The sequence below is a fragment of the Macaca fascicularis genome, chromosome 16, assembly GCF_037993035.2.
Source record: "Macaca fascicularis isolate 582-1 chromosome 16, T2T-MFA8v1.1".
Lineage (NCBI taxonomy): Eukaryota > Metazoa > Chordata > Mammalia > Primates > Cercopithecidae > Macaca > Macaca fascicularis.
Genome location: NC_088390.1, coordinates 60,545,927 through 60,573,210, shown reverse-complemented (window position 1 = coordinate 60,573,210; position 27,284 = coordinate 60,545,927). Strand labels below are relative to the sequence as shown.

The 27,284-nt window shown below is 43.4% G+C and overlaps 1 protein-coding gene across 7 annotated transcripts in view; it reads right to left on the bottom strand.

The window, feature by feature from the left end:
• The window catches only part of CDK12 (cyclin dependent kinase 12), an 89,668-nt gene that overhangs the window by 27,814 nt on the left and 34,570 nt on the right, over positions 1 to 27,284 (bottom strand). For all 7 annotated transcript variants that reach the window (XR_012425781.1, XR_012425782.1, XM_005584019.5 and 4 more), the window contains exons 5-10: positions 25,742 to 25,912; positions 19,608 to 19,797; positions 10,818 to 10,874; positions 8,372 to 8,473; positions 2,928 to 3,005; positions 1,175 to 1,291 (exon numbers count right to left, since the gene is read on the bottom strand). Coding sequence is in view for 5 of the 7 variants with exons in the window: in XM_005584019.5 (XP_005584076.1) it covers positions 1,175 to 1,291; positions 2,928 to 3,005; positions 8,372 to 8,473; positions 10,818 to 10,874; positions 19,608 to 19,797; positions 25,742 to 25,912 (715 nt within the window). In the remaining 2 variants the exon portion in view is untranslated. The remainder of the gene's footprint in view (positions 1 to 1,174; positions 1,292 to 2,927; positions 3,006 to 8,371; positions 8,474 to 10,817; positions 10,875 to 19,607; positions 19,798 to 25,741; positions 25,913 to 27,284) is intronic.

The following is a 27,284-nucleotide window of genomic DNA, read 5'->3' as shown; positions in this document are numbered from 1 at the left end:
AGGAAGCTGAGGCAGGAGAAACACTTGAACCCAGGAGGCAGAGGTTGCAGTGAGCCGACATCATGCCATTGCACTCTGGCTTGGGCAACAAGAGCGAAACCTCGTCTCAAAAACAAACAAACAAACAAACAAGAACTGCTGTGCTATAACACAAGTAAAAATATGGCCAGCTCTGGCCAGGTGTGGTGGCTTGCACCTATAATCCCAGCTCTTCGGGAGGCCGAGGCGGGCAGATCACTTGGCGTGGTGGCACAACCAGAGATCTTCCTGCCTTAGCTTCCCATAGTTTAAGCCCAGCACTTTGGGAGGCTGAAGCAGGAAGATCACTTGAGCCCAGGAGCTCAAGACCAGCCTGGGCAACATTAGGAGACCCTAGCTCTACAGGGGGAAAAAAAAATGGCAGGTGTGGTGGCAGTTTCCTGTGGTCCCAGCTATTCAGAAGGTTAAGGTGGGGCCAGGCGCGGTGGCTCATGCCTATAATCTTAGCACTTTGGAAGGCGGAGGTGGATGGATCACAAAGTCAGGAGTTCAAGACCAGCCTGGCCAACATGGTGAAACCCCATCTCTACTAAAAATACAAAAATTAGCTGGGCGTGGTGGCAGGCGCCTGTAATCCCAACTACGTGGGAGGCTGAGGCAGGAGAATCACTTGAACTCGGAGGGTAGAGGTTGCAGTGAGCCGAGCTCACACCACTGCACTCCAGCCTGGGCAGCAAAGTGAGACTGTCTCAAAAAAAAAAAAAAAAAAAAGAAGGCTAAGGTGGGAGGATTGCTTGAGCCCAGCAGGTCAAGGCTGCAGTGAGCCCTAAGCATGCCACTGCACTCCAGCCTGGACAACAGAGCAAGACCCTGTCTCAATTTAAAAAACAAACAAACAAAAAACCATGAAGCAACAGTTCCATTCTCTTTTTCTCATGGGAAGATCAAGAAGGCTATGAGAAAATTTATATATTGTTCAAAATAAAATGGTTTTCTATTCTATTGTCTAAAGCCTTCAGAAGAGAAAATTACAAAAGGGCTATGATAAAACTCATATACTGTTCAAAACTAAAATGTTTTCCTACCACTGTGTTGCCATGATAAATTGGGACATTAATTCCCCAGACCAGGAAAAAGTCAAGTCTCAACACCAGCCAGACACAGAAACGAGATGTAACATTTTCCCCAAACTCACAAAGAGAATTCTTCTCGTAGACGCCTTCTATATTGCTTCTTCGGTTTCATGGTGTTGAAGTAGGGCAGTTTGATAACATCAGGCCACACAGCTGGACAAGGGCTACCACAGAGTCGGCTAAAAACAAAGCAAAAAGCAGGAACAACAGAGTGAGTGAGTCAGCATCATGAATTCTGGAGGTTTCAGAAGCAGTAATTACCTCCTGAGGTCTGGGGAATCTTTGCTTATTACATTAGAGGGCATGCAGAAAGGAAAATATGATATTACTGCTTTAAGGACAGAAAGGAATAGAACAGAAAGAACTGGTTATAATAGAGCAAAGAAAACATACTTGGATAATAATCCTAAATGATTCACATTATTTGGATTTGTGGAATGTTTTGATCCCCCTATACAGGTTTTTATTACCAGTTTTGTTCTGTTCGGTTAATACTAATTACAAAGGGCTAAGTTGGTCCTATAGTAACCCTATAGGGTAAACTGTGAGATGAGAAGAGAGTATAAGACTGAACATTTTGATAGATAATTGACAGTTTACCAAATAACAAAAAAAAAAATTGAGTTACATATCACCTTTAAAAAATGTCTACATTGGCCAGGGGCGGTGGCTCACGCCTGTAATCCCAGCACTTTGGGAGGCCAAGGCGGGCAGCTCACAAGATCAGGAGATGGAGACCATCCTGGCTAACATGGTGAAACCCTGTCTCTACTAAAAATACAAAAAAATTAGATGGGGGTGGCGGCAGGCGCCTGTAGTCCCAGCTACTCAGGAGGCTGAGGTAGGAGAATGGCGTGAACCCGGGAGGTGGAGCTTGCAGTGAGCCGACATCACGCCACTGCATTCCAGCCTGGGCGACAGAGCGAGACTCCGTCTCAAAAAAAAAAAAAACAAAGGTCTACATTAGGCTGGTGTGGTGGCTCATGTGTGTAATCCCAGCACTTTGGGAGGTCAAGGCGGGAGGACTGTTTGAGCCCAGGAGTTCAAGCCCAGGCAACAAACATAATGAGACCCTGTCTCTACAAAACAAATGAATGAAAAAATAGCTGGGACTACAGGTGTAGTCCAAGCTACTCAGGAGGGTAAGGAGGGAGGATCACTTGAGTGCAGGAGTTTGAGGCTGCAGTGAACTATGATTACGCCACTGCACTCCACTCTAGGTGACAAAGTGAGACACTCTCTATTTAAAAACAACAAAAAACAAAAAACACTACACTAACCTGCTATATTCTTCCCTTTAATTTTATTGAAAAAACAAAACAAAAACAAATCCGCCCAAATGCCAGCCCAATCCTGGGCCTTCCCCAAATTTTCTATTATAAGTTGTATTTCATAACTATTTACTTGCTATATACCTTACTAAATTCTAAATTCTTTGAAGGCAGGGACGTACTTTATCTCTGAATCCTAAAGTTTAATGTTAAAAGTAATCTGTTGTACAACAGGCTCAATAAATGTTTACTGAATAAATTTAATCTAATCTGAGCTATGAATGGAAGGGCCATCCCAAAAATGGTATGCTTTTATATGAAGAGCTAATAAAAAATATGCAAGGTAAGACCTAAAAATGAGATGAAATAAAACTTCTTTATATGCATAGCCCATGACAAAATATATGGTAAACCTGACTGAGTAAAGAGAAACTTACTTGGACATAAGAAACAAACTCATTCAGAATGACTAGAAAGTGTTAGAAACTGGAGGATGAGATTACCTATCACACCTGGGCACTCAAGAGCACATGTACAGCTGTACCTGATCAGTTCCAGCTGAGCCAGTTCCAGATTGGCTTGAAAAATAGGCTTCTTTGTGAACAGTTCCCCAAGAATACATCTAGAAAAGGTAAAATTGAGAGGTCAGAAGAGAAATTCTTAGAGCCTATTTAAAGTGTCTCAAAAATTTTTTATATTAATGTATCAAGTTGCAACGAAGATAACTAGCCCCAAATTTCAGTGTCTGAGTTTCCAAAGAGAAAATATTTCTTACAGTGAAACAGACAGTATAAAGGATTTAAATTTGCCAGCAGATCAAACTTCTGTCACCTATTAAGGACACTCTATGAACAGAGAAAGGGAGTCAAGAGTCCTTTTCTATCATGCCATTGTAAATTAAGGAAATAACTAAAGACAATTTTACAAGGATGCTCAAAATTAAAGAACAATACTAACAAAAAAATAAATAAATAAACAAGGATGCTCTCTGTAGTTAGTTTCTATAAAGTTTGTATTCGTTTTTGTCATTAATCTGCTCTGTAGAAGATGCATTATACTATAGCCCTCTTGGCACTGTATTGCAAAGAAAATAATTTACTGTCATCAGCTAGGATCACTTGGCCTTTTTTTTTTTTTTTTTTGAGACGGAGTCTCGCTCTGCCGCCCAGGCTGGAGTGCAGTGGCCGGATCTCAGCTCACTGCAAGCTCCGCCTCCCGGGTTCACGCCATTCTCCTGCCTCAGCCTCCCGAGTAGCTGGGATTACAGGCGCCCGCCACCTCGCCCGGCTAGTTTTTTTTGTATTTTTTAGTAGAGACGGGGTTTCACCGTGTCAGCCAGGATGGTCTCGATCTCCTGACCTCGTGATCCGCCCATCTCGGCCTCCCAAAGTGCTGGGATTACAGGCTTGAGCCACCGCGCCCGGCCCACTTGGACTTTTTTAGTTTTATTTTTTTGAGATAAGAGTCTCACTTTGTCACCCAGGCTGGAGTGCAGTGGCGCAATCTCTGCTCACTGTAACCTTTGCCTCCTGGGTTCAAGTGATTCTCTGCCTCAGCCTTCCAAGTAGCTGGGACTACAGGCATGCACCACCACACCCGGCTAATTTTTTTGTATTTTTAGTAGAATCTAGTGAATAAAACATGAATATATCTCAAATCATTTATGCTGATTAAAAGAGTGGGGGGAGTATATACTATATAATTTCATTTGTATAAAATTCTAGAAATAGAAATTAATCTATATAGTGACAGAAAGCAGAACAGTGGTTTGCTTGGTAATGGGAGGGTATGGGTAGAGGAAAGGGATTATAAAAGAGCATAAGGAAACTGGCGGGTAATCATTATCTTGGCTGTGTTGATGGTTTTACTGGTGGATATATTAGGTAAAAACATATAAAAATATATGCAGTTTATACTTCAATAAAAAAGGTTTAAATATTGAATGAATTTGATAAGGCTATACTAAAGTTTTCTGTACTATTCTTGTAACTTTTCCATAGATTGAAATTATTTCAAAATAAATTAAAATAAAGGCTGAGCATGGCAGCTCATGCCTGTAATCCCAGCACTTTGGGAGGCCTAGGCAGAAGGATCACTTGAAGCCAAGAGTTCAGGACCAGACTGGTAACATAGCAAGACCACATCTCTTTGAAATAATAATAATAATAAAAGATTACATGAATATTCTACAGTTTTTGTTATATACCTGAAATTTTTCATTTTTTTGAAGTGAGGAGAGAAAAAAAAAATGGTCAATCTGTCTGACCTATCCTTTGAAATGAAACAAATACAAAACCAAATTTATAGTTTTACTTTGAAATTCTTTAGTTTGACTTAATTTGAGAAAGCAAAACAAACCTAGCTTTTTAAGTAGTATTTTTCTATTAGAATTTGGACCTTTAAACAAATTATGTTAAAACAACTTTAAAGATAAATTCTTACTTCCTGCATTCTCTCAAACCCTATTCAGAGATGGAAAAGTAAAAGTAAAATTTAGGCCGGGCCCAGTGGCTGATGCCTGTAATCCTGGCACTTGGGGAGGCCAACGTGGAAGGATTGCTTGAGCCCAGGAGTGTGAGACCAGGCTGGGCAACACAGTGAGATCTCAACTCTATAAAAACTAAAGAAAAGTAAAACTTAGGCCGGGGGCGGTGGCTCAAGCCTGTAACCCCAGCACTTTGGGAGGCCGAGACGGGCGGATCACGAGGTCAGGAGATTGAGACCATCCTGGCTAACACGGTGAAACCCCGTCTCTACTAAAAAATACAAAAAACTAGCCGGGCGAGGTGGCGGGCGCCTGTAGTCCCAGCTACTTGGGAGGCTGAGGCAGGAGAATGGTGTGAACCCGGGAGGCGGAGCTTGCAGTGAGCTGAGATCTGGCCACTGCACTCCAGCCTGGGCGACAGAGCGAGACTCCGTCTCAAAAAAAAAAAAAAAAAGAAAAGTAAAATTTAATTCTGCTTTCAACATTAACTGCCACATCAAGTTCTAAGTGCAGTGTTGTCGTCACAGAGGGTAAACTCAGACATTTAAAAAAGAAAAAAAGAAAAAAAAAAAACCACTAGGTTTTCAGATTCCCAACATAATTTGCTGTACTAGTCTTTCTAGTTTCTCCTCTTGATTCTAATTTGCACACTGAACTGTCATACCAATTCTCTATAAAAAATCCCATAGAAATATCTTCAGAGAGACTACCATGGATCACCAAAGTAGTAAGTTCACATCAAAACTCAAACAAAATCTTAATTCAATGAGCCACTGGGCTTTGAAGAATGTCTAAATTTCTGTAGTTGTAATTTCCAATTGTGTTTTTCTGTTTTATTTTCTTTTGGTTTCCAGTCCTTTGGTGGGAAGACATCTTCATTATGTAATCAACACTTTGCTACTGCACTGAGGTGGCAGGCTGCACAGACTGAAATAATAGTACCAAACAGAGCTATGAACTTTCCCCATGCATCTTAATGGGGCGTTAACTTTAGAGCCTGGTTGTGATAATTTAAATGCTAATACTGTTAAAGCAAATAGTCCAGAACAAAAACACACCCAGCTTGAGTCAGTAAAATTTAACTAAAGCTTTATTTGATTTGGGTAGGCTACTACAGAAATTATGCTTTCTCCATCATTCTGTTGAATTTTAAAATAAAACCCCTGTAGTGCTCCTCTTAAAGACTGACATTAATAGAGGAAGGAAAAGAATGGAAAGAAGTGATTTGCTCCACTGGGAAGTATATATGTCAGAATTGTAAAGTATAGAGGTCAAGGACAGTGTGTGAGTGGGCATAAATCATACGACATAAGATACAATTAATGGCCGGGCGCGGTGGCTCAAGCCTGTAATCCCAGCACTTTGGGAGGCCGAGACGGGCGGATCACGAGGTCAGGAGATCGAGACCATCCTGGCTAACACGGTGAAACCCCGTCTCTACTAAAAAATACAAAAAAACTAGCCGGGCGAGGTGGCGGGCACCTGTAGTCCCAGCTACTTGGGAGGCTGAGGCAGGAGAATGGCGTAAACCCGGGAGGCGGAGCTTGCAGTGAGCCGAGATCGCGCCACTGCACTCCAGCGTGGGTGACAGAGCCAGACTCCGTCTCAAAAAAAAAAAAAAAAAAAAAAGATACAATTAACAAACATGGCCCATTTAAAACATCCATGCCCCAACACACAAACTGTAGTTTCTAAATATAATTTTCCACTAAAAGGAACTAAGACTCCTTAGAGAAATGGCTGATTCCAGTTCTGGGACAGGAAATGAACAGGACAAGCTTAGAACCAAAAACAAGATGTTTTCTACTATAACACTACTATGGTGTGTCAAAAAGACTCAAAATATAGCCTGAATAAGCTCCCACTGGCTAAAGCCTGCACAGTTTGAACAAGAATAAGGATAATAACCACAATGGATTAAAATACATCAAATAAGTTTAAATCTACGAGTTCATAATAAAACGAAAAAACAAAAACATTTTTCATTGGTCATCTTTGAAGGATACTAGGAAACTACTTCATTATTTTGAAAACTGTTAAATAAAATTAAAGAATTAACTTTTATCCTACCGTTTCTATATTATTTAGACCTGAGTTCAGCCAAACAGATGGGAGGATATAAAGCATTCCAATAAGAAATGATATAATTAGAATGTGACCATCATAAAATAACCACAAATGAATTAACAGATGTGGGCAATGGCCAAGTAACTGAAAACATCCCAAAAAAAGACTATCACTATTATGTAAAGTGGTGTGTGTGTACAAATCTGCTCATTTAGAACTGCCCTCACAAGGCCATAATAAAAAGCTGACTAGTTTATACTGGATTGTTTTGTTTTGTTGTTTCAAAATCTTCCACAGACAACATACTCATTTACTGCTTGTACTCTGGGCAGAGGCTCCCACTGCTCCCCACCTCCCAACTCTGATGTACCACTGATTATACAACTTTTGTTAGAAGTATTCAAAACCAACTGTAAAGTAGTTTCAGGGTCTACTACCTGACCCTGGGTGGGTGGTGAGTAATCAACCTTTAATCCATTTACAATTTGTGAAAAGTAAAAAAGATAAGCTGGGTACGGCAACATGCGCCTGTAGTTACAGCTATTCAGGAGGCTGAGGCAGGAGGACTGCTTGAGCCCAGGAGTTCAAGGATATAGCATGTTATGATCATGCTTATGAACAGCCACTGGACTCGAGAATGGGCAACATAGAAAGACTCTGTCTCAAACAATAAAAAGATAAAAAATCGGCCAGGCGCGGTGGCTCACGCCTGTAATCCCAGCACTTTGGGAGACTGAAGCAGGCGGATCATGAGGTCAGGAGATCGAGACCATCCTGGTGAATACGGTGAAACCCCGTCTCTACTAAAAATACAAAAAAATTAGCCAGGTGTGGTGGCGGGCGCCTGTAGTCCCAACTTCTAGGGAGGCTGAGGCAGGAGAATGGTGTGAACCCGGGAGGTGGTGGAGCTTGCAGTGAGCGGAGATCCCACCACTGCACTCCAGCCTGGGCAACAGAGCGAGACTCCTTCTCCAAAAAAAAAAAAAAAAAAAAAAAAAGATAAAAATCATGCTAAAATATATATGTATCATCACAAAGATACAATCTGCGAAATCCAGACTACAAAAGGCTGGATAGGACAAGTTAAATAGTTTCTTCTAAGGAAATTATAAGGAAACAAAATAAATCAAAATTAGGTAACACAGAAGGGGAATGTAAAATTAAAAGATTTGATGTAATCAATTGCAATCTATGAACCTTACTTGGATATCTTATTTCCAAATAAGGTATCAATTCAAAGTTTAAACAAAAAAAAGAAGAAATCTGTTTTTTAAAAAAAGTGTCTCTGACATTAAGAAATATTCAACAGATTCCCCAGAAATCTGGCCAAAAGTTTATCACCATAAGAGCTCTAAAAAGCCAGTGTACAGAGAAAACAAAGTACAAGTCAACAATACGTAAGTTACAGACAAGAGAAAAAGTTAACAGAACCTTACCCACAGCTCCAAACATCTATGGCTGGTGTGTAACGTTCTTCTCCTAGCAGTAGTTCTGGAGGTCGGTACCACAGAGTAATGACTTTGTTTGTGTAAGGGCGACTGAAATATAAAAAACAACCATGACATAAACTTACAATGGCTTCTGATGAAAAATATTCATATAACTAAATACAAATAGAAATAGGTGCCAAATGAAGATGAGACTGAAAAACAAATCCATAGCAACCTAACACTCCAAAATTAAACTGGTCAGAAGTGGGAGATGAAGAAGTAACTTCCAGGCTGGGTGTGGTGGCTCACACCAGTAATCCCAGCACTTGGGAGGCCGAGGTGGGTGGATCACAAGGTCAGGAGATCGAGACCACAGTGAAACCCCGTCTCTACTAAAAATACAAAAAAACTAGCCGGGTGCAGTGGCGGGCGCCTGTAGTCCCAGTTACTCGGGAGGCTGAGGCAGGAGAACAGCATGAACCCGGGAGGCGGAGCTTGCAGTGAGCCGAGATCACGCCACTGCACTCCAGCCTGGGTGACAGAGAAAGACTCCGTCTCAAAAAAAAAAAGAAAAAAAAAGAAGTAACTTCCAGGCCTGGCGTGGTGGCTTATGCCTGTAATCCCAGCACTTTGGGAGGCCTATAGGGGAGAATCATTTGAGGCCAGTTCAAGACCAGCCTGGTCAACACTGCAAGATCTCACCTCTATTATTTTTGGTTTTTGAGACGAAGTCTTGCTCTGTCCCCCAGGCTGGAATACAGTGGTACCATCTCGGCTTATTGCAGGCTCTGCCTCCCAGGTTCATGCCATTCTCTTGCCTCAGCCTCTCGAGTAGCTGGGACTACAGGCACCCGCCACCATACCTGGCTCATTTTTTGAATTTTTAGTAGAGACGGGATTTCACCCTGTTAGCCAGGATGGTCTTGATCTCCTGCCCTCAGGTGATCCACCCACCTGGGCCTCCCAAAGTGCTGGGATGACAGGCGTGAGCCACCGCGCCTGGCCTATTAAAAAAAAAAGAAAAAAGGCCAGGCGCGGTGGCTCACACCTGTCATCCCAGCACTTTGGGAGGCTGAGTGGGTGGATCACCTAAGGTTGGGAGTTTGAGAGCAGCGTGACCAACAAGGAGAAACCCCGTCTCCACTAAAAATACAAAATTAGCCAGGCGAGGCGGCGCATGCCTGTAATCTCAGTTAGTTGGGAGGCTGAGGCAGGGGAATTGCTTGAACCTGGGAAGCAGAGGTTTCAGTGAGCCAAGATCGTGCCATTACACTCCAGCCTGGGCAACAAGTGCAAATCTCTGGGAAAGAAAAAGAAAAAGAAAAAGGAAGAGAAGAGAAAAGAGAGAGAAATAAATAACTTCCATTCTAATTTATTTATTCCAGTCAAAGGACGATTCAAGAATTTAGATAAAATTTGCTGCCTAAAATCTAAGTGATAACGCTTTCAGATAATTAGGGAACTCTAACAGTTGCTGCAACTTGCAGAATACTAGAATATCCAGGAATAAAAAAGATTCTTAGCCGGGTGCGGTGGCTCATGCCTGTAATCCCAGCACTTTGAGAAGCCGAGGCAGATGAATCACGAGGTCAGGAGTTTGAGACCAGCCTGGCCAACATGGTGAAACCCCGTCTCTACTAAAAATACAAAAAATTAGCTGGGCATAGTGGCGGGCACCTGTAATCCCAGCTACTCGGGAGGCTGAGGCAGGAGAATTGCTTGAACCGGAGAGGTAGAGGTTGCAGTGAGCGGAGATCATGCTACTGCACTCCAGCCCAGGTGACAGAGTAAGACTCTGTCTCAAAAAAAAAGAAAAGAAAAGGCCGGGCACAGTGGCTCACGCCTGTAATCCCAGCACTTTGGGAGGCCAAGGCGGGTAGATCATGAGGTCAGGAGATCGAGACCATCCTGGCTAACATGGTGAAACCCTTTCTCTTCTAAAAACACAAAAAATTAGCCAGGCATGGTGGCGGGCGCCTGTAGTCCCAGCTACTCGGGAGGCTGAGGCAGAATGGCTTGAACCCGGGAGGCAGAGCTTGCAGTGAGCCGAGATTGCACCACTGCACTCCAGCCTGGGCGACTGAGCAAGACTCTGTCTCCAAAAAAAAAAAAAAAAAAGATTATTGGCTGGATGTGGTGGCTCACGTCTGTAATCCCAGCACTTTGGGAGGCTGAGGCAGGTAGATAGCTTGAGCCCAGGAGTTCAATACTACCCTGGGCAACATAGCAAAATCCTGTCTCTACTAAAAATACAAAAATTAGCCAGGTGTGATGATACCCACCTATGGTCCCAGCTACTTGTGAGATTAGGGTGGGAGAATCACCTGAGCCCACAGAGGTTGAGGCTGCAGTGAGCTGAGATCAAGCCATGCACTCCAGCCTGAGCAAGAGTAAGACTCTGCCTTAAAAAAACAAACCTGATTTCCCACATGTAATTTTATTAATGCCTTACCTCTCTTCAGAGTTATAGAGCCGAGCAAGTCCAAAATCTGCTAGTTTGATTTGCCCACTGTAAAACAAAAAACAATTATTTTCATAAGCAATAGCAGTGGCCTCCAAAATACACCTGAAAAGTCATGCGCCAAGTTAGGAGCTAAAGGAATTACAAAAATAAATTTTAACTTCTGCTTTCTTCGTTCTACTCTTTTCTCTTTCTTTTTTAAAAATTTCATACAATACCCAGGTTCATGGTTACTTCTACTCTTAACACTCAATCCCCCTAATTAAACCTTTTTTGACTACTTCAATTATAATGCCTTAGGCTTTTAAAAGAAACAAACTATTATTACATTTTCTGAATTTGACTCCTTAGCTAAGTTTATTTCATGGTAAACAACAGTACCTAGAACCTGCTAGATTAAATACTTATTGTTGGGAAAAAAATAAATGAGCTGTTCTAGATTGGGAAAGATTTAAGAGGGCAAACAGACTGGGCATGGTGGCTCACACCTATAATCCCAGAACTTTGGGAGGCCACTGCACTCCAGCCTGGGCAACAGAGCAAGACCCTATCTCTGAAAAAACAAGCAAAGAAACCCAGTTTCCTGGGCCCCATTCTTAAGAGATGCTGACTCAGTAGAATGTGGCTCATGAATCTGCATTTCTAGCAGGCCCATATGTGATGCTAATGCAGCTGGCCTGAGAATCAGGCTTTGAGAATCACTTCAAGGAGATCCCAACCATGTTTCACTCTGCTCAGTAATTTTTTTTTTTTTTTTTTTTTTTTTTTGAGACAGAGTCTCACTCTATCACCCAGGCTGGAGTGCAGTGGTGCAACTGTGGCTCACTGCAGCCTTGATGATCTCCCGGGTTCAAGTGATTCTCTAGCCTCAGCCTCCCGAGTAGCTGGGACTACAGGCATGCACCAATATGCTCAGCTAATTATTGTATTTTTTTGTAGAGACAGAGTTCCCCTGTGTTGCCCAGACTGGTCTTAAATTCCTGTGCTCAAGTGATCCTCCCTCCTCAGCCTCCCAAAGGGCTGGAAGTACAGGCATGGGCCACCATGACTGGCCTCTGCTCAGTATTCTATCCTTGACAGTGATATAAAGGAATTTTTTTTTTTTTAAAGTTCCAGGGTACATGTGCAGGTTTGTTACACAGGTAAATGTGTTCCATGGTGGTTTACTGCACCTCTTGACCCATCACCAAAGTATTAAGCCCAGCAAGCGTTAGCTATTTTTCCTGATGCTCTCTCTCCTCCTGCATGAAGGAATAATTTTGAAAACTGCAAGGCAAAATGTTGGGAATCTATTTAAAAACTATTTATTCATTGGAGGGGGTGGACAATGCAAAAAAACCCAACAACTATTTATTGACTACTTTGGATTAATGATAATTATCTAAATTCATGTAACCTCCTTAGTCATATTTACAGCCTTCCTACCTCTTAGGGCATGAAAAGCCAGCTCACTCTCTTACAGGAAGCTGGTGTAGGTGTCTAATAGCTCAGATCAGGCAAAAAAATGAGATACAGATTGCGCATCCAAATCCAAAAATCTGAAATCCAAAATTTTTCAGAACCCTTTCCCCCCATCTCTGTCTGAAGCAAAATCTGAAACTTTTTGAGTGCCAACATGATACTCAAAGGATATACTCACTGGAACATTTCAGATTTGGGATGTTCAGAACCAGTAAATATAATGTAAATATTCAAAAATCTAAAAAAATCTGAAATCCAAAAGAATTCTTGTCTCAAGCACAGGGGACTCAATATGTAGTACAGAAAAAAGGCCAAGAGGTACTCCCCAAGATATGAACATGGGACAATATTAAAACAAGGTAACTACCAGCAACAAACTTCTACATTAAATCAATGCTTATTCCTAGTCAAGTTAAAGGTACCTTATCCATTTGCTCCAAACACCATTACATTAAGTTCAATTTATAAGCAAATTCTGAGAAAAGCAGAAAGAAATAGTTAACTTATATTGAGACAAAGATGATTCCTCAAATTACTTGGCATCCTTACTCTGAAAGCCTGAGACGATTCAAGATTCAAGGCACATAGTATGACTGAAAGTTAAAATGGAAATGGATATATAGTTACAGAAATCAGGGTAGACCTGAATATCACCAGCATCTAACATATTTCCTGCCTGGCTCACACTAGGTACTAAATAAATGTTTATTAAATGAATTTAGTCTGCTATAGAACCTGTTGATAGCACTTTAAAAAAAAAAAAAAAAAAAAAGACTGAGTTTCACTCTTGTTGCCCAGGCTGGAGTGCAATGGCACTATCTCAGCTCACTTGCAACCTCTGCCTCCCAAATGGCTGGGATTATAGGCATGCACCACCACTCATGGTTAATTTTGTATTTTTAGTAGAGATGGTGTTTCTCCATGTTGGTCAGGCTGATCTTGAACTCCCTACCTCAGGTGATCCACCTGCCTTGGCCTCCCAAAGTGCTGGGATTACAGGCATAAGCCACCACGCCAGGCCACTGATAGCACTTTTACTGACTCCTGCTTTTCCTTACAACTAAACCATTAAGGTGACTCACTATGAAGTGTGGAAGTATTGGTAACTTTTTGCAATATAAAATAGAACAGGCTGGGTGCAGTGGCTCACGCCTGTAGTCCCAACACTTTGGGAGACCAAGGCAGGCGGATCATTTAAGTCAGGAGTTTGAGACCAGCCTGGTGAAACCAGGTGAAACCCCCGTCTCTACTAAAAATACAAAAATCAGATGGGCGTGGCAGCGGACACCTATAGTCCTAGCCACTTGGGAGGCTGAGGCGGGAGAATCGCTTGAACCCGGGAGGCCGAGGTTGCAGTGAGCCGAGATTGTGCCACTGCACTCCAGCCTGGGTGACACGGTGAGACTCCATCTCAAAAAATAAAATACAAAATAAATAAATAAATTAATTAAAATAAAATACAAAAGAAGTGCCATCATGTTGTTTGTCCTGTCTCAAAGGAATAAGATGAATACAGAAATATGTGGAGAATTCTTTCTGAGACCATGGTTTAACATTTTTGCCTTCTGACAAGACCTTCAAGTACACAGTGCCTCCACTCACTCCCAGTTCAGCCCTCTCTCACATAATACTTCCTTCCCTTGCCTGCCTGGACCCCTTGGTTAATTAACCAAACTACTGTCTTCCTGGTTCCCTTAGCTTGTGATATAGCTAATCCTTAAGTCCCTAATTCTGGATCATTAGAAAATCTGCCTTTTCTGCTCTACCTAGAGAGCTGAACACAAGGGCAAAGAATAAAAATCATATAACTGGCCGGGCGTGGTGGCTCACACCTGTAATCCTAGCACTTTAGGAGGCTGAGGTGGGTGGGTCACTTGAGGTCAGAGGTTTGAGACCCAGCCTGGCCGACATGGTGAAACCCCGTCTCTAAAAATACAAAAATTAGCCAGGTGTGGTAGCATGCGCCTGTAGTCCCAACTACTCGGGAGGCGGAGGCAGGAGAACTGCTTGAACCCGGGAGGCAGAGGTTGCAGTGAGCCGAGATAGCGCCACTGCACTCCAGCCTGGGTGACAGAGTGAGACTCCATCTCAAAAAAAATAAAAATAAAAAATCATATAATCATATTGTATGGTGCCACTGCAAAATGTGTGACTTCCTCTCTCTGTTAATTCCTGAATGCTACTGATTAGTCCTTTTACTTGCCTGTAATCAGCAACTTCCATTCAGCATGGCTGTCCTTACACACCTTTGGCATTCTCCTTAATGCTCTAATCCATCCCCTACCCTCTTACACTTACTTAATAAATGACCTTTTTCAGTGAAAAAATTAAAGTCATTAGGTGAGAGGTACTTAACATCCTACCTTTTTCCAGTAAACCTACTTCCATCTATAATCTTACTTTCCTCTTTCCTTTTAATTACAGTTATCCCTCAGTATATCTACGGGATTGGTTCCAAGACTCCCATATATACCAAAATTCAAGCAAACTCAAGTCCTGCAGTAGGTTTTACAGAAACAGCATATATGAAACACTGGTACTCCATATACACAAGTTTTATATACTGCAAACATTGTTTTTTATTCGTCTTTGGTTGGATAAAAATCTGTGTATAAGTGGACATGCCACAGTTGAAACCCGCGTTGTTCAAGGTTCAACGATACATAAAAAGTATGTCAATCTCTTTTCTTGACCAAGGGTAATCAATCCCTCCACCTGTGGCCTCAATCCCATCTATTCTAGAACCTTGCTCCTTTAAATTATTTTGGTTCTTTGCCAAATCTTTTTTATTTTTTATTTTTTTATTTTTTTTGAGACGGAATCTCGCTCTGTCACCAGGGTGGAGTGCGGTGGCGCGATCTCAGCTCACTGCAACCTCCGCCTCCCAGGTTCAAACAGTTCTCCTGCCTCAACCTCCTGAGTAGCTGGGACTACAGGTATGTGCCTCCATATCCAGTTAGTTTTTCTATTTTCAGTAGAGATGGGGTTTCACCATGTTGGCCAGGATGGTCTTGATCTCTTGACCTCGTGATCCGCCCACCTTGGCCTCCCAAAGTGCTGGGATTACGGGTGTGAGCCACCACACCCGGCCTTTTTTTTTTTCCGAGACGGAGTCTTGCTCTGTTGCCAGGCTGGAGTGCAGTGGCGCGATCTCAACTCACTGCAACTTCTGTCCCCCAGGTTCAAGTGATTCCCCTGCCTCAACCTCCCAAGTAGCTGGGATTACAGTCACGTGCCACCACACCCAGCTAATTTTTTGTATTTTAGTAGAGACAGGGCTTTACCATGTTGAGCAAGATGATCTCGATCTCCTGACCTCGTGATCCACCCACCTCGGCCTCCCAAAGTGCTGGGATTACAGGCGTGAGCCACTGTGCCCAGCCCCCAAATCTTTAACTGCTCCCTTTGTACAGATATTCTCTCTCCTTAGCATTTTTTTTTTTTTTTTTTTTTTTGAGACAGGGTCTTGCTCTGTCACCCAGGCTGGAGTGCAGTGGTGCAATCTCTGCATCCCAGGTTCAAGCAATTCTCATGCCTTGGCCTCCTGGGCCTGGGATGGGATTAGAGGCGTGCACCACCAAGCTCAGCTAATTTTAGTAGTTTTAGTAGAGACAGAGTTTTGCTATGTTGGCCAGGCTGGTCTCCAACTCCTAGCATCAAGTGACCTGCCCAGCTCAAAGCCTCCCATAGTGTTAGGATTTCACATGTGAGCCACCCCGTTGGCCTCCCCTTAGCATTTAAATATATTCAAATATCTGCCATCCTTAAAATTAAAAATTAAAGACACCCCCTACCACTACCTTCTCATTAATTGTGCTACTCATCCCCTTACTCCACACTAATATCACTACTGACTTTTTAATTTTCAGATTCTCTTATAATTTGCCTGCATCATCTGACATCAATGATCACTCCCTTCTTAAACTTGCCTATCCTGCATTCATATTTTCCTTATTTTCTTCCTATCTCTCTGACAATTTCTCTTGGGTGACATTTCTGACAAATTTCCTATGCTTGGTAACTACCAAATCTGTACTGGTAGTTTGGAATTCCCAAATGACCATATGCTATTAAATATCACTACCCTGAATATATAAAAGACACATCCAAAAGAGATTTGCCTGTTACCCCATCCATCCTACTCTTCCGTCTTCCTTGTATTGGCTAGTAGTGCCACCCATCTAGATAGTTTTTCAAGTCAGAAACCTGTGAGTGATCTTACTTTCTCTAATTCACTATCTACCATTCACTCATTCAACCAAAGTCTACAGATCTACTGAGTCCATCCCTACTAGTAGTGTCTGGGTTATTTTAAGCACTGACCACTTCTTACAAAGTTCTTAGAGGGTCTCTCTGCCTCCAGTTTATGAGCATAAAGTGATCATTTGGCGACCTTTCCAAAACAGAAGACTGACTGTGTCTCTCTTCTATATAAAATGATTTGGTCTCATTTATACTTTGTAATTAAAATATAATGAACATCAAGGAATCCAACTCTGGTCTTCTCTCTCTCTCTTGCCAACTGTTCTCTCTTTTCCTTGCCCAGCTGACAACCCTTCACCGTTTTCTCCAGGCCGTCTCACCCAGAGGTCTGAGTAGACACAGCTAAGTGGGTAAGGGAAGAGGCTGGATGGATCAGGCTAGACCATGGGATTCCTGTATCCTACTTAGCAACCTGAGGAGGAAATTCAATTTAGTCTGGGACCTCATCAGCTTTCTGACTCTGGAAAGTCAGGAAGAAAAAGGGGCCTTACCCACCAGAAAGGACACCAAACAGAGCTGCAATTATTCCCTGCTTTGAGACATCTCCTCATGGAGGAGTAAAGAGAACAGCAGAAAGTATATTATACTATAGGCCAGAAGTTCTTAATGCATTATTTATTATAGATGGAGAGTCACCAATCTCCAACTTTACTAGGAATTATGAGTCAGAGAAAGCAACATAAAGAAATACTCTTGGCCGGGCGCGGTGGCTCACACCTGTAATCCCAGCACTTTGGAAGGCCGAGATGGGCGGATCACGAGGTCAGGAGATCGAGACCATCCTGGCTAACACAGTGAAACCCCATCTCTACTAAAAATACAAAAAATAAGCCAGGCATGGTAGCGGGCACCTGTAGTCCCAGCTACTCGCGGAGGCTGAGGCAGGAGAATGGTGGGAGCCTGGGAGGCAGAGCTTGCAGTGAGCCGAGATCGCGCCACTGCACACCAGTCTGGGTGACAGAGCCAGACTCCTTCTCAAAAAAAAAAAAGAAATACTCTTTTGGCCGGATACAGTGGCTCACGCCTGTAATACCAGCACTTTGGGAGGCTAAGGCAGGCAGATCACTTGAGGTCAGGAGTTCAAGACCAGCCTGGCCAATATGGTGAAACCCCATCTCTACTAAAAAAAGAAAAATTAGCTGGGCATGGTGGCGGACACCTGTAATCCCAGCTACTCAGGAGGCTGAGGCAGGAGCATCGCCTGAACCCAGGAGTTGGAGGTTGCAGTGAGATCCTGCCATTGAACTCTAGCCTGGGCGACAGAGTGATTAGACTCAGTCTAAGATTATTTCTTTTTTTGAGATGGAGTCTCGCTCTGTCGCCCAGGCAGAATGATCTCGCCTCACTGCAACCTCCACCTCCTGGGTTCAAGTTATGCTGATCCTTGTCAAATACAGATAAAGTTTAAGTTCCTCAGTGGGGCATACAAGATCCATAAATGGGCTTCACGTAACTATCCAGCTTCATCTCTTGGCCATTACGTGCTTCCCTCTTCTTACTCTAGAAATACTGACCTGTTTACAGGTTTCCAGACATAACGTGTTATTTTCATGTTTATGTGCTTTTGTGGCATGCAGCTTCTTCTGCCTAGAAATTTGATCACCCACTATCAGTTTTTCAGATAAATTCTTATTCATTCCTCAAGGATACATCTTTCCAGATACTCTCAAATTCAAAGGGAAAAAAAATTGAGCTCAATAAAAGTTTACCGAACTGAGTAATTTATTTCTCCTGCAAAAGTTTTGAGTTCCAGTGTTCAACCATCGCATGAGAGCCTTTTAGAGCTAAAATCTGGAAAGTCCCAGGAAACCATCCACGATTGGTTATTTTACACCATAAAGAGAGGAAATGTGTCATAATCTTTCCTTTTTCCTATATAATGTCTGCCAGATAAAACTGAACCGAAATGTTTAAAACAATGAGTCAATCAGACAAAAATAGAGGTAACCAACCTAATTACCTAAAGAACTAAACACTTGCCCGATTTAAATGGTACCAGATTTGTTCTTTATTCCTCAGCAAGTAGGCTGTTAAAAAAACTAGTGTGCCAGGGCCAGACGCAGTGGCTCACACCTGTAATCCCAGCACTTTGGGAGGCCGAGGCGGGCGGATCACAAGGTCAGGAGATCGAGACCATCCTGGCTAACATGGTGAAACCCCATCTCTACTAAAAATACAAAAAATCAGCTGGGCGTGGCAACGGGCGCCTGTAATACCAGCTACTCGGGAGGCTGAGGCAGAAGAATGGCGTGAACCCAGGAGGCAGAGCTTGAGGTGAGCTGAGACCATGCCACTGCACTCCAGCCTGGGCGATAGAGCAAGACTCTGTCTCAAAAACAAACAAACAAAAAAACTAGTGTGCCAGGCGCGGTGGCTCACATCTGTAATCCCAGCACTTTAGGAGGCCAAGGCGGGTGGATCACGAGGTCAGGAGTTCGAGACCAGCCTGGCCAATATAGTGAAACCCCATCTCTACTAAAAATACAAAAATTAGCCGAGCATGGTGCTGGTTGCCTGTAATCCCAGCTACTCGGGAGGCTGAGGCAGGAGAATCACTTGAACTTGGGAAGTGGAGGTTGCAGTGAGCTGAGATCACGCCACTACACTCCAGCCTGGACAACAAGAGTGAAACTCCGTCTCAAAAAAAAAAAAAACCCTACTATGCATAATACTTCTGATATTACCAATGCAGTATAGGCAAATAAACAGAAAAGAAGAAAGCAGATAAAAAACTTCTGATGAATTAACACCTGTTCATCACCAGATTCCTGCTTGTTTACACTATTAAAACCTACGAGTAAGTACTGGGCAGAAAAGGCCAATCACCAACTGCACATCAATGTCTACTCAGAAAGCTGGTAACTGAGAAAGGCTCAAGAACAACTGAAGGAGCAGGCATGTTTCTCCCACACTGAACATAGGGAATATCACTAAAAACTCAATGTGTGTGCGAATACTGCACTATTAGGTCTAATTATAACACCAATTAACCATTTGAAACTAAAAAGGTCAGAGGAGAGGAGAAAAGAAATTAATCTTATTTGGTTACTATGTTACCTGTTATTCAGCAAAATGTTAGAACACTTAATATCCCGATGCAGGAAATTCTTTTTGTGACAGTAATCCAATCCTTCCATTAGCTGTTTCATGAACGACTTGATATGGTCTTCAGAAAAGTGCACCAAACCAGATTCTAGCAGTCCCATTAAGTCATGGTCCATATACTCAAATACAAGGTAAAAGGCACCTACATAAGACGAAAAAAAATTAAAAACAAGAAAAAAAAAGAATGCTGAAGTAACAATGCCTCAATCCTAATATAATTTTGGAGTTGACCATAGACTGTCTAGAAAAAACCCTTGAATTTTATAGATGAAGAAACTGAAACTAAGAGTAGTTGAATAATTAGCCCTTCCTAATAATAAATAACGGAGCTAACATTTGAATTAATCTTCTGTGGCTGGGCGCGGTGGCAGATGCCTGTAATCTCAGCACTTTGGGAGGCCGAGGAGGGCGGGTCACTTGAGGTCATGAGTTCAACACCAGCCTGCCCAACATGGTGAAACCCCATTTCGACTAAAAAAAAAATACAAAAATTAGTTGGGCATGGGTGGCACGTGCCTATAATCCCAGCTACTTGGGAGGCTGAGGTGGGAGAATCACTTGAACCCAGGAGCTGGAGGTTGCAGTGAGCTAAGATGGTGCCACTGCATTCCAGCCTGGGTAACAAAGACTCCTTCTCAAAAAAAAAAAAAAAAAAAAAAAAAAAAAAAAAGGCCAGGCGTGGTGGCTCACACCTGTAATCCCAGCACTTTGGGAGGCCGAGATGGGCGGATCACGAGGTCAGGAGATCAAGACCATCCTGGCTAACACAGTGAAACCCCATCTCTACTAAAAATACAAAAAATAAGCCAGACGTGGTGGCAGGCACCTTCAGTCCCAGCTACTTGCGGAGGCTGAGGCAGGAGAATGGTGGGAACCTGGGAGGCGGAGCTTGCAGTGAGCCGAGATCGCGCCACTGCACTCCAGCCTGGGCGACAGAGCCAGACTCCTTCTCAAAAAAAAAAAAAAAAAAGGAATTAATCTTCTGATTCCTAGTCTAGTACTGTATGGCCTACTCACCTCTTCGTGGGGGCAACTGTCCTGATCGGGTTGCATTACTAGGCTGTTTTTTTAAGACAGACTCTCACTCTGCCACCCATGCTGGAGTGCGGTGGCACTATCTCAGCTCACTGCAACCTCTGTCTCCTGGGTTCAAGCCATTCTCCTGCCTCAGCTTCCCGTGTAGCTGGGATTACAAGCATGCGCCACCAAGTCCCGGTTAATTTTTATATTTTGAGTAGAGACAAGATTTCACCATGTTGGTCAGGCTGGTCTCAAACTCCCGACCTCAGGTGATCCGCCCACCTGGGCTTCCCAAAGTGTTTGGATTACAGGCGTCAGCTACCACACTCAGCCTTTTTCTATCTTTTTTTGAGACAGAGTCTCATTCTGTTGCCCAGGATGGAGCGCAGTGGCATGATCATGGCTCACTACAGCCTCAAACTCCTGGGCTCAAGCAAATCTTCCACCTCAGCCTCTCATGTAGCTGGGAATACAGGCACACGCCGCCACACCCAGTTAATGTTTTTCACTTTTTGTAGAGACAGGGTCTTGCTATGGTACCCAGGTTGGTCTCTAACTCTTCGGCTCAGGCAATCCTTCCATCCCAACATCCCAAAGTGCTGAGGTTAGAGGCATAAACCACTGTGCTCAGCCTGTCTTATTAGACTTTAATGACCTAAGTCAGTTAGCAAATTACAGACCTTAGACCAGAGCCAGCCTGCTGCTTGTTGCTGTAAATGAAGTTGCATTTGTAACACAACCATGCCCATTAGTTACATATTATTGATGACTATTTTGTAAAGGTTTTTATACAAGTTAACAGGACTCAATATGCCAAGGACAGCATAATAAATGTGTTATAAATTATTAGTGAAATTCATAGTACTGGCCGGGCGTGGTGGCTCACGCCTATAATTCCAGCACTTTGGGAGGCCAAGGCAGGAGGACTGCCTGAGGTCAGGAGTTCGAGACCAACCTGGCCAACATGGTGAAACCCCATCTCTACTAAAAAAAAATACAAAAATTAGCCAGGCATGATGGCAGGCGCCTATAATTCCAGCTACACGGGAGGCTAAGGCAGGAGAATCGCTTGAACCCAGGAGGCAGAGGTTGCAGTGAGCCAAGACTGCACCATTGCACTTCAGCCCAGGCAACAAGAGCAAAACTCCATCTCAAGAAAAAAAAAAAAAAAAAAGAGGCTGGGTTCATGCCTGTAATCCCGGCACTATCGGAGGCCAAGGTGGGCAGATCACTTGAGGTCAGGAGTTCGAGACAAGCTTGGCCAACATGGTGAAACCCTAACTGCTAAAAATACAAAAATTACCTGGGCGTGGTGGCATGCACCTGTAATTCCAACTACTCAGGGAGGCTGAGGCATGAGAATTGCTTGAACCTGGGAGGCAGAGGTTGCAGTGAGCCAAGACAGTGGCACTGCACTCCAGCCTGGGCAAAAAGAGCAAGATTCCGTCTCAAAAAAAAGAAAGGAAAAAAATAAAATCATAGTATTTAAAAATTGAGAGAAAAATGAATCAACGAATTCAATCCCTTAAATTTGGGGCTGTGTTCAGTGACTTATGCCTGTAATCCCCACATTTTGAGGAGCTGAGGTGAGAGGATTGCCTGAGCTTTGGAAACCAGACTGGGCAAAATAGTGAGACACCATCTCCACAAAAAAATTTATAAATTAGCTAGGTGTGATGGTGCTTGCCTGTATTCCTGGACACTCGGGAGGCCGAAGCAAGAGAATCATATGAGCCCAGGAGTTCGAGGCTACAATAAGCTGTGATTGCACCAATGTACTCTAGCCTGGGTGAGAAAGCAAGATTCCGTCTACAAAAAACGAAAAAAAAAGAAGTATGGCCGGGCGCGGTGGCTCACGCCTGTAATCCCGCACTATGGGAGGCCAAGACGGGAAGATCACAAGGTCAGGAGATCAAGACCATCCTAGCTGACACAGTGAAACCCCGACTCTACTGAAAATACAAAAAAATGAGCCAGGCGTGGTGGTGGGCGCCTGTAGTCCCAGCTACTCGGGAGGCTGAGGCAGGAGAATGGCGTGAACCTGGGAGGCGGAGCTTGCAGTGAGCAGAGATCATGCCACTGCACTCCAGCCTGGGTGACAGAGCGAGACTCTGTCTCAAAAAAAAAAAAAAAAGACAGACCAGGATGGGCAACACAGCAAAATCCTGTTTCTACCAAAATTTTTAAAAATCAGCCAGGAGTGCTGTCTAGTCCTAGTTACTTGGGAGGGTGAGTCAGGAGGATCACTTGAACCCAGGAGTTCAGTTACCGTGAGCTGTGATCATGTCACTGCACTGCAGCCTGGGTGACAGAGCAAGATTCTGTCTCAAAAAACAAAAAAAGAGAGAAAGAGAGAGGGAGAGAAAGTAAAAGTAGTAACACAGAGAAAACCCAAAATATTAGGAATATAATCCAAAGTGACATTGGCTGGGTGCGGTGTCTGTAATCCCAGCACTTTAGGAGGCTAAGGTGAGCAGACCGCTTGAGCCCAGGAGTTAGAGACCTGCCTGGGCAACATAGAGAGATCCCGTTTCTACTAAAAATATAAAAAATCATCTGGATGTGGTGGTGCATGCCTGTTGTCTCAGCTAATCAGGAGGCTGAGGCATGGAGAATCACTTGAGCCTAGAGGTTGAGGATGTAATGAGCTATGATCACCACTGTACTCCAGCCTGGGTGACACACTGAGACTCTGTCTCAAAAAATAAAAATTAAATTAAAATAATATATAAAATAATAATATCATACTTAACCTATCCAGATGACAATTTTTTTTTTGGAGACAGGGTCTTGATCTGTTGCCCAGGCTCAAGTACAGCGACACTATCTCGGCTCACTGCAACCTCTACCTCCCGGGTTCAAGCAATTCTCCTGCCTCAACCTTCCCAGTAGCTGGGATTAAAAGTGCCCAGCACCATGCCCAGTGAATTTTTGCATTTTTAGTAGAGAGGGGTTTCACCACGTTGGCCAGGCTTGTCTCAAACTCCTGACTTCAGGTGATCCACCTGCATTGGCCTCCCAAAGTACTGGGATTATAGGCATGAGCAACCACACCTAACCCAGATGACAATTTTTAAAAAAGATATACTTGGCCAGGTACACTGGCTCACGCCTGTAATCCCAGCACTTTGGGAGGCCGAGGTGGGCGATCACCTGGGGTCAGGAGTTTGAGACCATCCCAGCCAAATGGCGAAACCTTGTCTCTAATAAAAATACAAAAATTAGCCGGTAGTGGTGGCGTGTGCCTGTAATCCCACCTACTCCAAAGGCTGAGGCAGGAGAATCACTTGAACCCAGGAGGCGGAGGTTGCAGTGAGCCAAGATTTTGTCGCTGTACCGCATCACTGCACTTCAGCCTGGGCGACAGAGTGAGACTCCTTCTCAAAATTAAAAAAAAAAAAGATATACTCAATGTTGGGGATGATACACTGAGATGGACACCCACTGGACATACTATTTTTCTTAAAAGGAATCTGACATTAAATATGAAAATCCATTTGACCAAATAACTCTTACATCAAAAATGCTATACAATGAAAATAAATCATAATGCAAAGATTTATGCAGAAAGATACTCAAGGCATTGCTATTATGTTTTTGGGGTTTTTTTTTTTGAGACAGAGTTTTGCTCTTGTCACCCAGGCTGGAGTGCAATGGCGTGATCTCGACTCACTGCAACCTCCACCTACCGGGTTCAAATGATTCTCCTGCCTCAGCCTCCCAAGCAGCTGAAGATTACAGGTGCTTGCCACCATGCCCAGCTAAATATTGTATTTTTAGTAGAGATGGGGTTTCAACATCTTGGCCAGGCTGGTCTCGAACTCCTGACCTCAGGTGATCAACCCGACTCGGCCTCCCAAAGTGTTGGGATTACAGGGGTGAGTCACTGCACCTGGCCTATTATTTTTTTTTTAATTGAAAATTGGCAACTAATTGCTCAACAGGGACTGGTAAATTTGGGTTCATGTTTATGCATAGCCATTAAAATGTGTTAATGATATGAGAAATTGCTTATGACAACACTAAATAACCTTTATAATAATTGGTTATTATACAACACTAAATAACCTTTGATCTTAGCTTTGTTAAAATAAATACAGTAGATATGGCATAAAGTACTAAAAAGCAGGGCTTTCAAAGTAGTAAAAGCAGGGCTGAGTGTGGTGGCTCACCCTTGTAATCCCGGCTCTTTGGCAGGCTGAGGCGGATGATTGCCTGAGGTCGGGAGTTCGAGACTAGCCTGGTCAACATGGTGAAACCTGGTCTCTACTAAAATTATAAAAATTAGCTGGGAGTGGTGGCACGTGCCTGTAATCCCAGCTACCCAGCTACCTGGGAGGCTGAGGCTGAGGGAAGAGAATCGCTTGAACCTGGGAAGTGGAGGTTGTAGTAAGCCAAGACAGAGCCAATGCACTCCAGCCTGGGTGAGAGAGTGAAACTCTGTCTCAAAAAAAAAAAAAAAAAAAAAAGAACTAAAAGCAAATATACCAAAATGTATTAATACTTCCGTGGTTTCCCATGGATGGTGGTAGCATATAGGGAGAAAATAGGAGATAAACTACTACCATCTTCTTTTTCTTCTATGTTTTCAGTTTTTCCACCAAAGGCATACATGCATCATATCCATTCATTATTATTTTATAATTTAAAACACACACACACACACACACACACACACACACACAAACGAGGCCAGGCATGGTAGCTCACTCCTGTAATCCCAGCACTTTGGGGGGCCAAGGTGGGCGGATCACCTGAGGTCAGGAGTTTGAGACCAGCTTGACCAACATAGCGAAACCCCCCCTTAACTAAATATACAAAAATAAGCCTGGCATGATGGCACATGCCTGTAATCCCTGCTACTTGGGGGCTGAGGCACAAGAATCACTTAAACCTGAGAGGCAGAGGTTGCAGTGAGCCAACACCGCACGACTGCAATCCAGCCTGGGCGACACTGTGAGACTCTGTCTGACAATAAATAAATAAATAAGAAAGAAAGAAAGAAAAAAGAAAGGCAAAGATTGAACCAGTCTACCCTGTAAAAATATGTGATTCTTTGCTGGTACCTTTATCCTTCTTGAAATCCAGTGCATCTTGTTTATCTGTGACAATTTCCTTCATGTTAACAACACTTCGGTGGATTAACTGACGAAGAATTTTGATTTCACGAATGGCTGTGATTGGGAAGCCCTCTTTCTCATTGTCTAGTCTCACCTTCTTCAGAGCCACTAGTTCTCCTGCCGAAACAAATGTAAACTGTTATTACCAATGAGCATTTTTGGCCACTATTGTGAACCAGCAATATATGCCCTTGCTCTGGAAGACAAACTTAGTGCTTACTTTAATGCTTACACACGAGATACTTATACACCTTTAAAAAATAAACTTGGCTGGGCGCGGTGGCTCAAGCCTGTAATCCCAGCACTTTGGGAGGCCGAGGCGGGTGGATCACGAGGTCAGGAAATCGAGACTATCCTGGCTAACATGGTGAAACCCTGTCTCTACTAAAAATACAAAAAACTAGCCGGGCGTGGTGGCGGGCGCCTGTAGTCTCAGCTACTTGGGAGGCTGAGGCGGGAGAATGGCGTGAACCCGGGAGGCGGAGCTTGCAGTGAGCCGAGATCACGCCACTGCACTCCAGCCTGGGAGACACAGCGAGACTCCGTCTCAAAAAAAAAAAAAAAAAAAGTAAACTCTAGGCTGGGCGCAGTGGCTCACACCTGTAATCCCAGCAGGTGGGCGGATCACCTGAGGTCAGGAATTCGAGACCAGCCTAGCCAATGTGGTGAAATCCCGTCTCTACTAAAATACAAAAATTAGCCGGGCATGGTGGTGGACGCCTGTAATCCCAGGTACTCGGGAGGCTGAGACAGGAGAATTGCTTGAACGCAGGAGGCAGAGGTTGCAGTGAGCAGAGGTTGCAGTGAGCCGAGATCGCCATCATTGCACTCTACCCTGGGTGACAGGATGACTCCTTCTCAATAAAAAAACAAAAAAGGAAATTCTATATTCCCTTTCTTGGTTTTAATTTTATCTTAAGATATGGATTTTTTCTTTTTTTGGAGACAGTCTTGCTCTGTCACCCAGGCTGCAGTGCAGTGGCGTGACCTCCGCTCACTGCAACCTCCGCCTCCTAGGTTCAAGTGATTCTCCTGCCTCCGCCTCCTGAGTAGCTGGGACTATAGGCGTGTGGCACCATGCCTGGCTAATTTTTTCTATTTTTAGTAGACACGGGGGTTTCACCACGTTAGCCAGGATGGTCTCAATCTCCTGACCTTGTGATCTGCCCACCTGGCCTCCCAAAGTGCTGAAATTATAGGCATGAGTCACCGCACCCAGCTGGAGAGTTTTAAAAGTTATAATTATAGTATTCTTTTGGAAACCTTTGATCTACTCAATTAACTTTTGGAGACAAAATTAGAACTAAAAATTTGGCCAAGCATGGTGGCTCACACCTGTAATCCCAGCACTTAGGGAGGCTGAGGTGGGTGGATCATTTCAGGTTAGGAGTTTGAGACCAGCCTGGAGTTCAAGCCTGGCCAACATGGTAAAACTCCATCTCTACTAAAAATACAGAAATTAGCTGGGCTTGGTGGCATGTGCCTATAA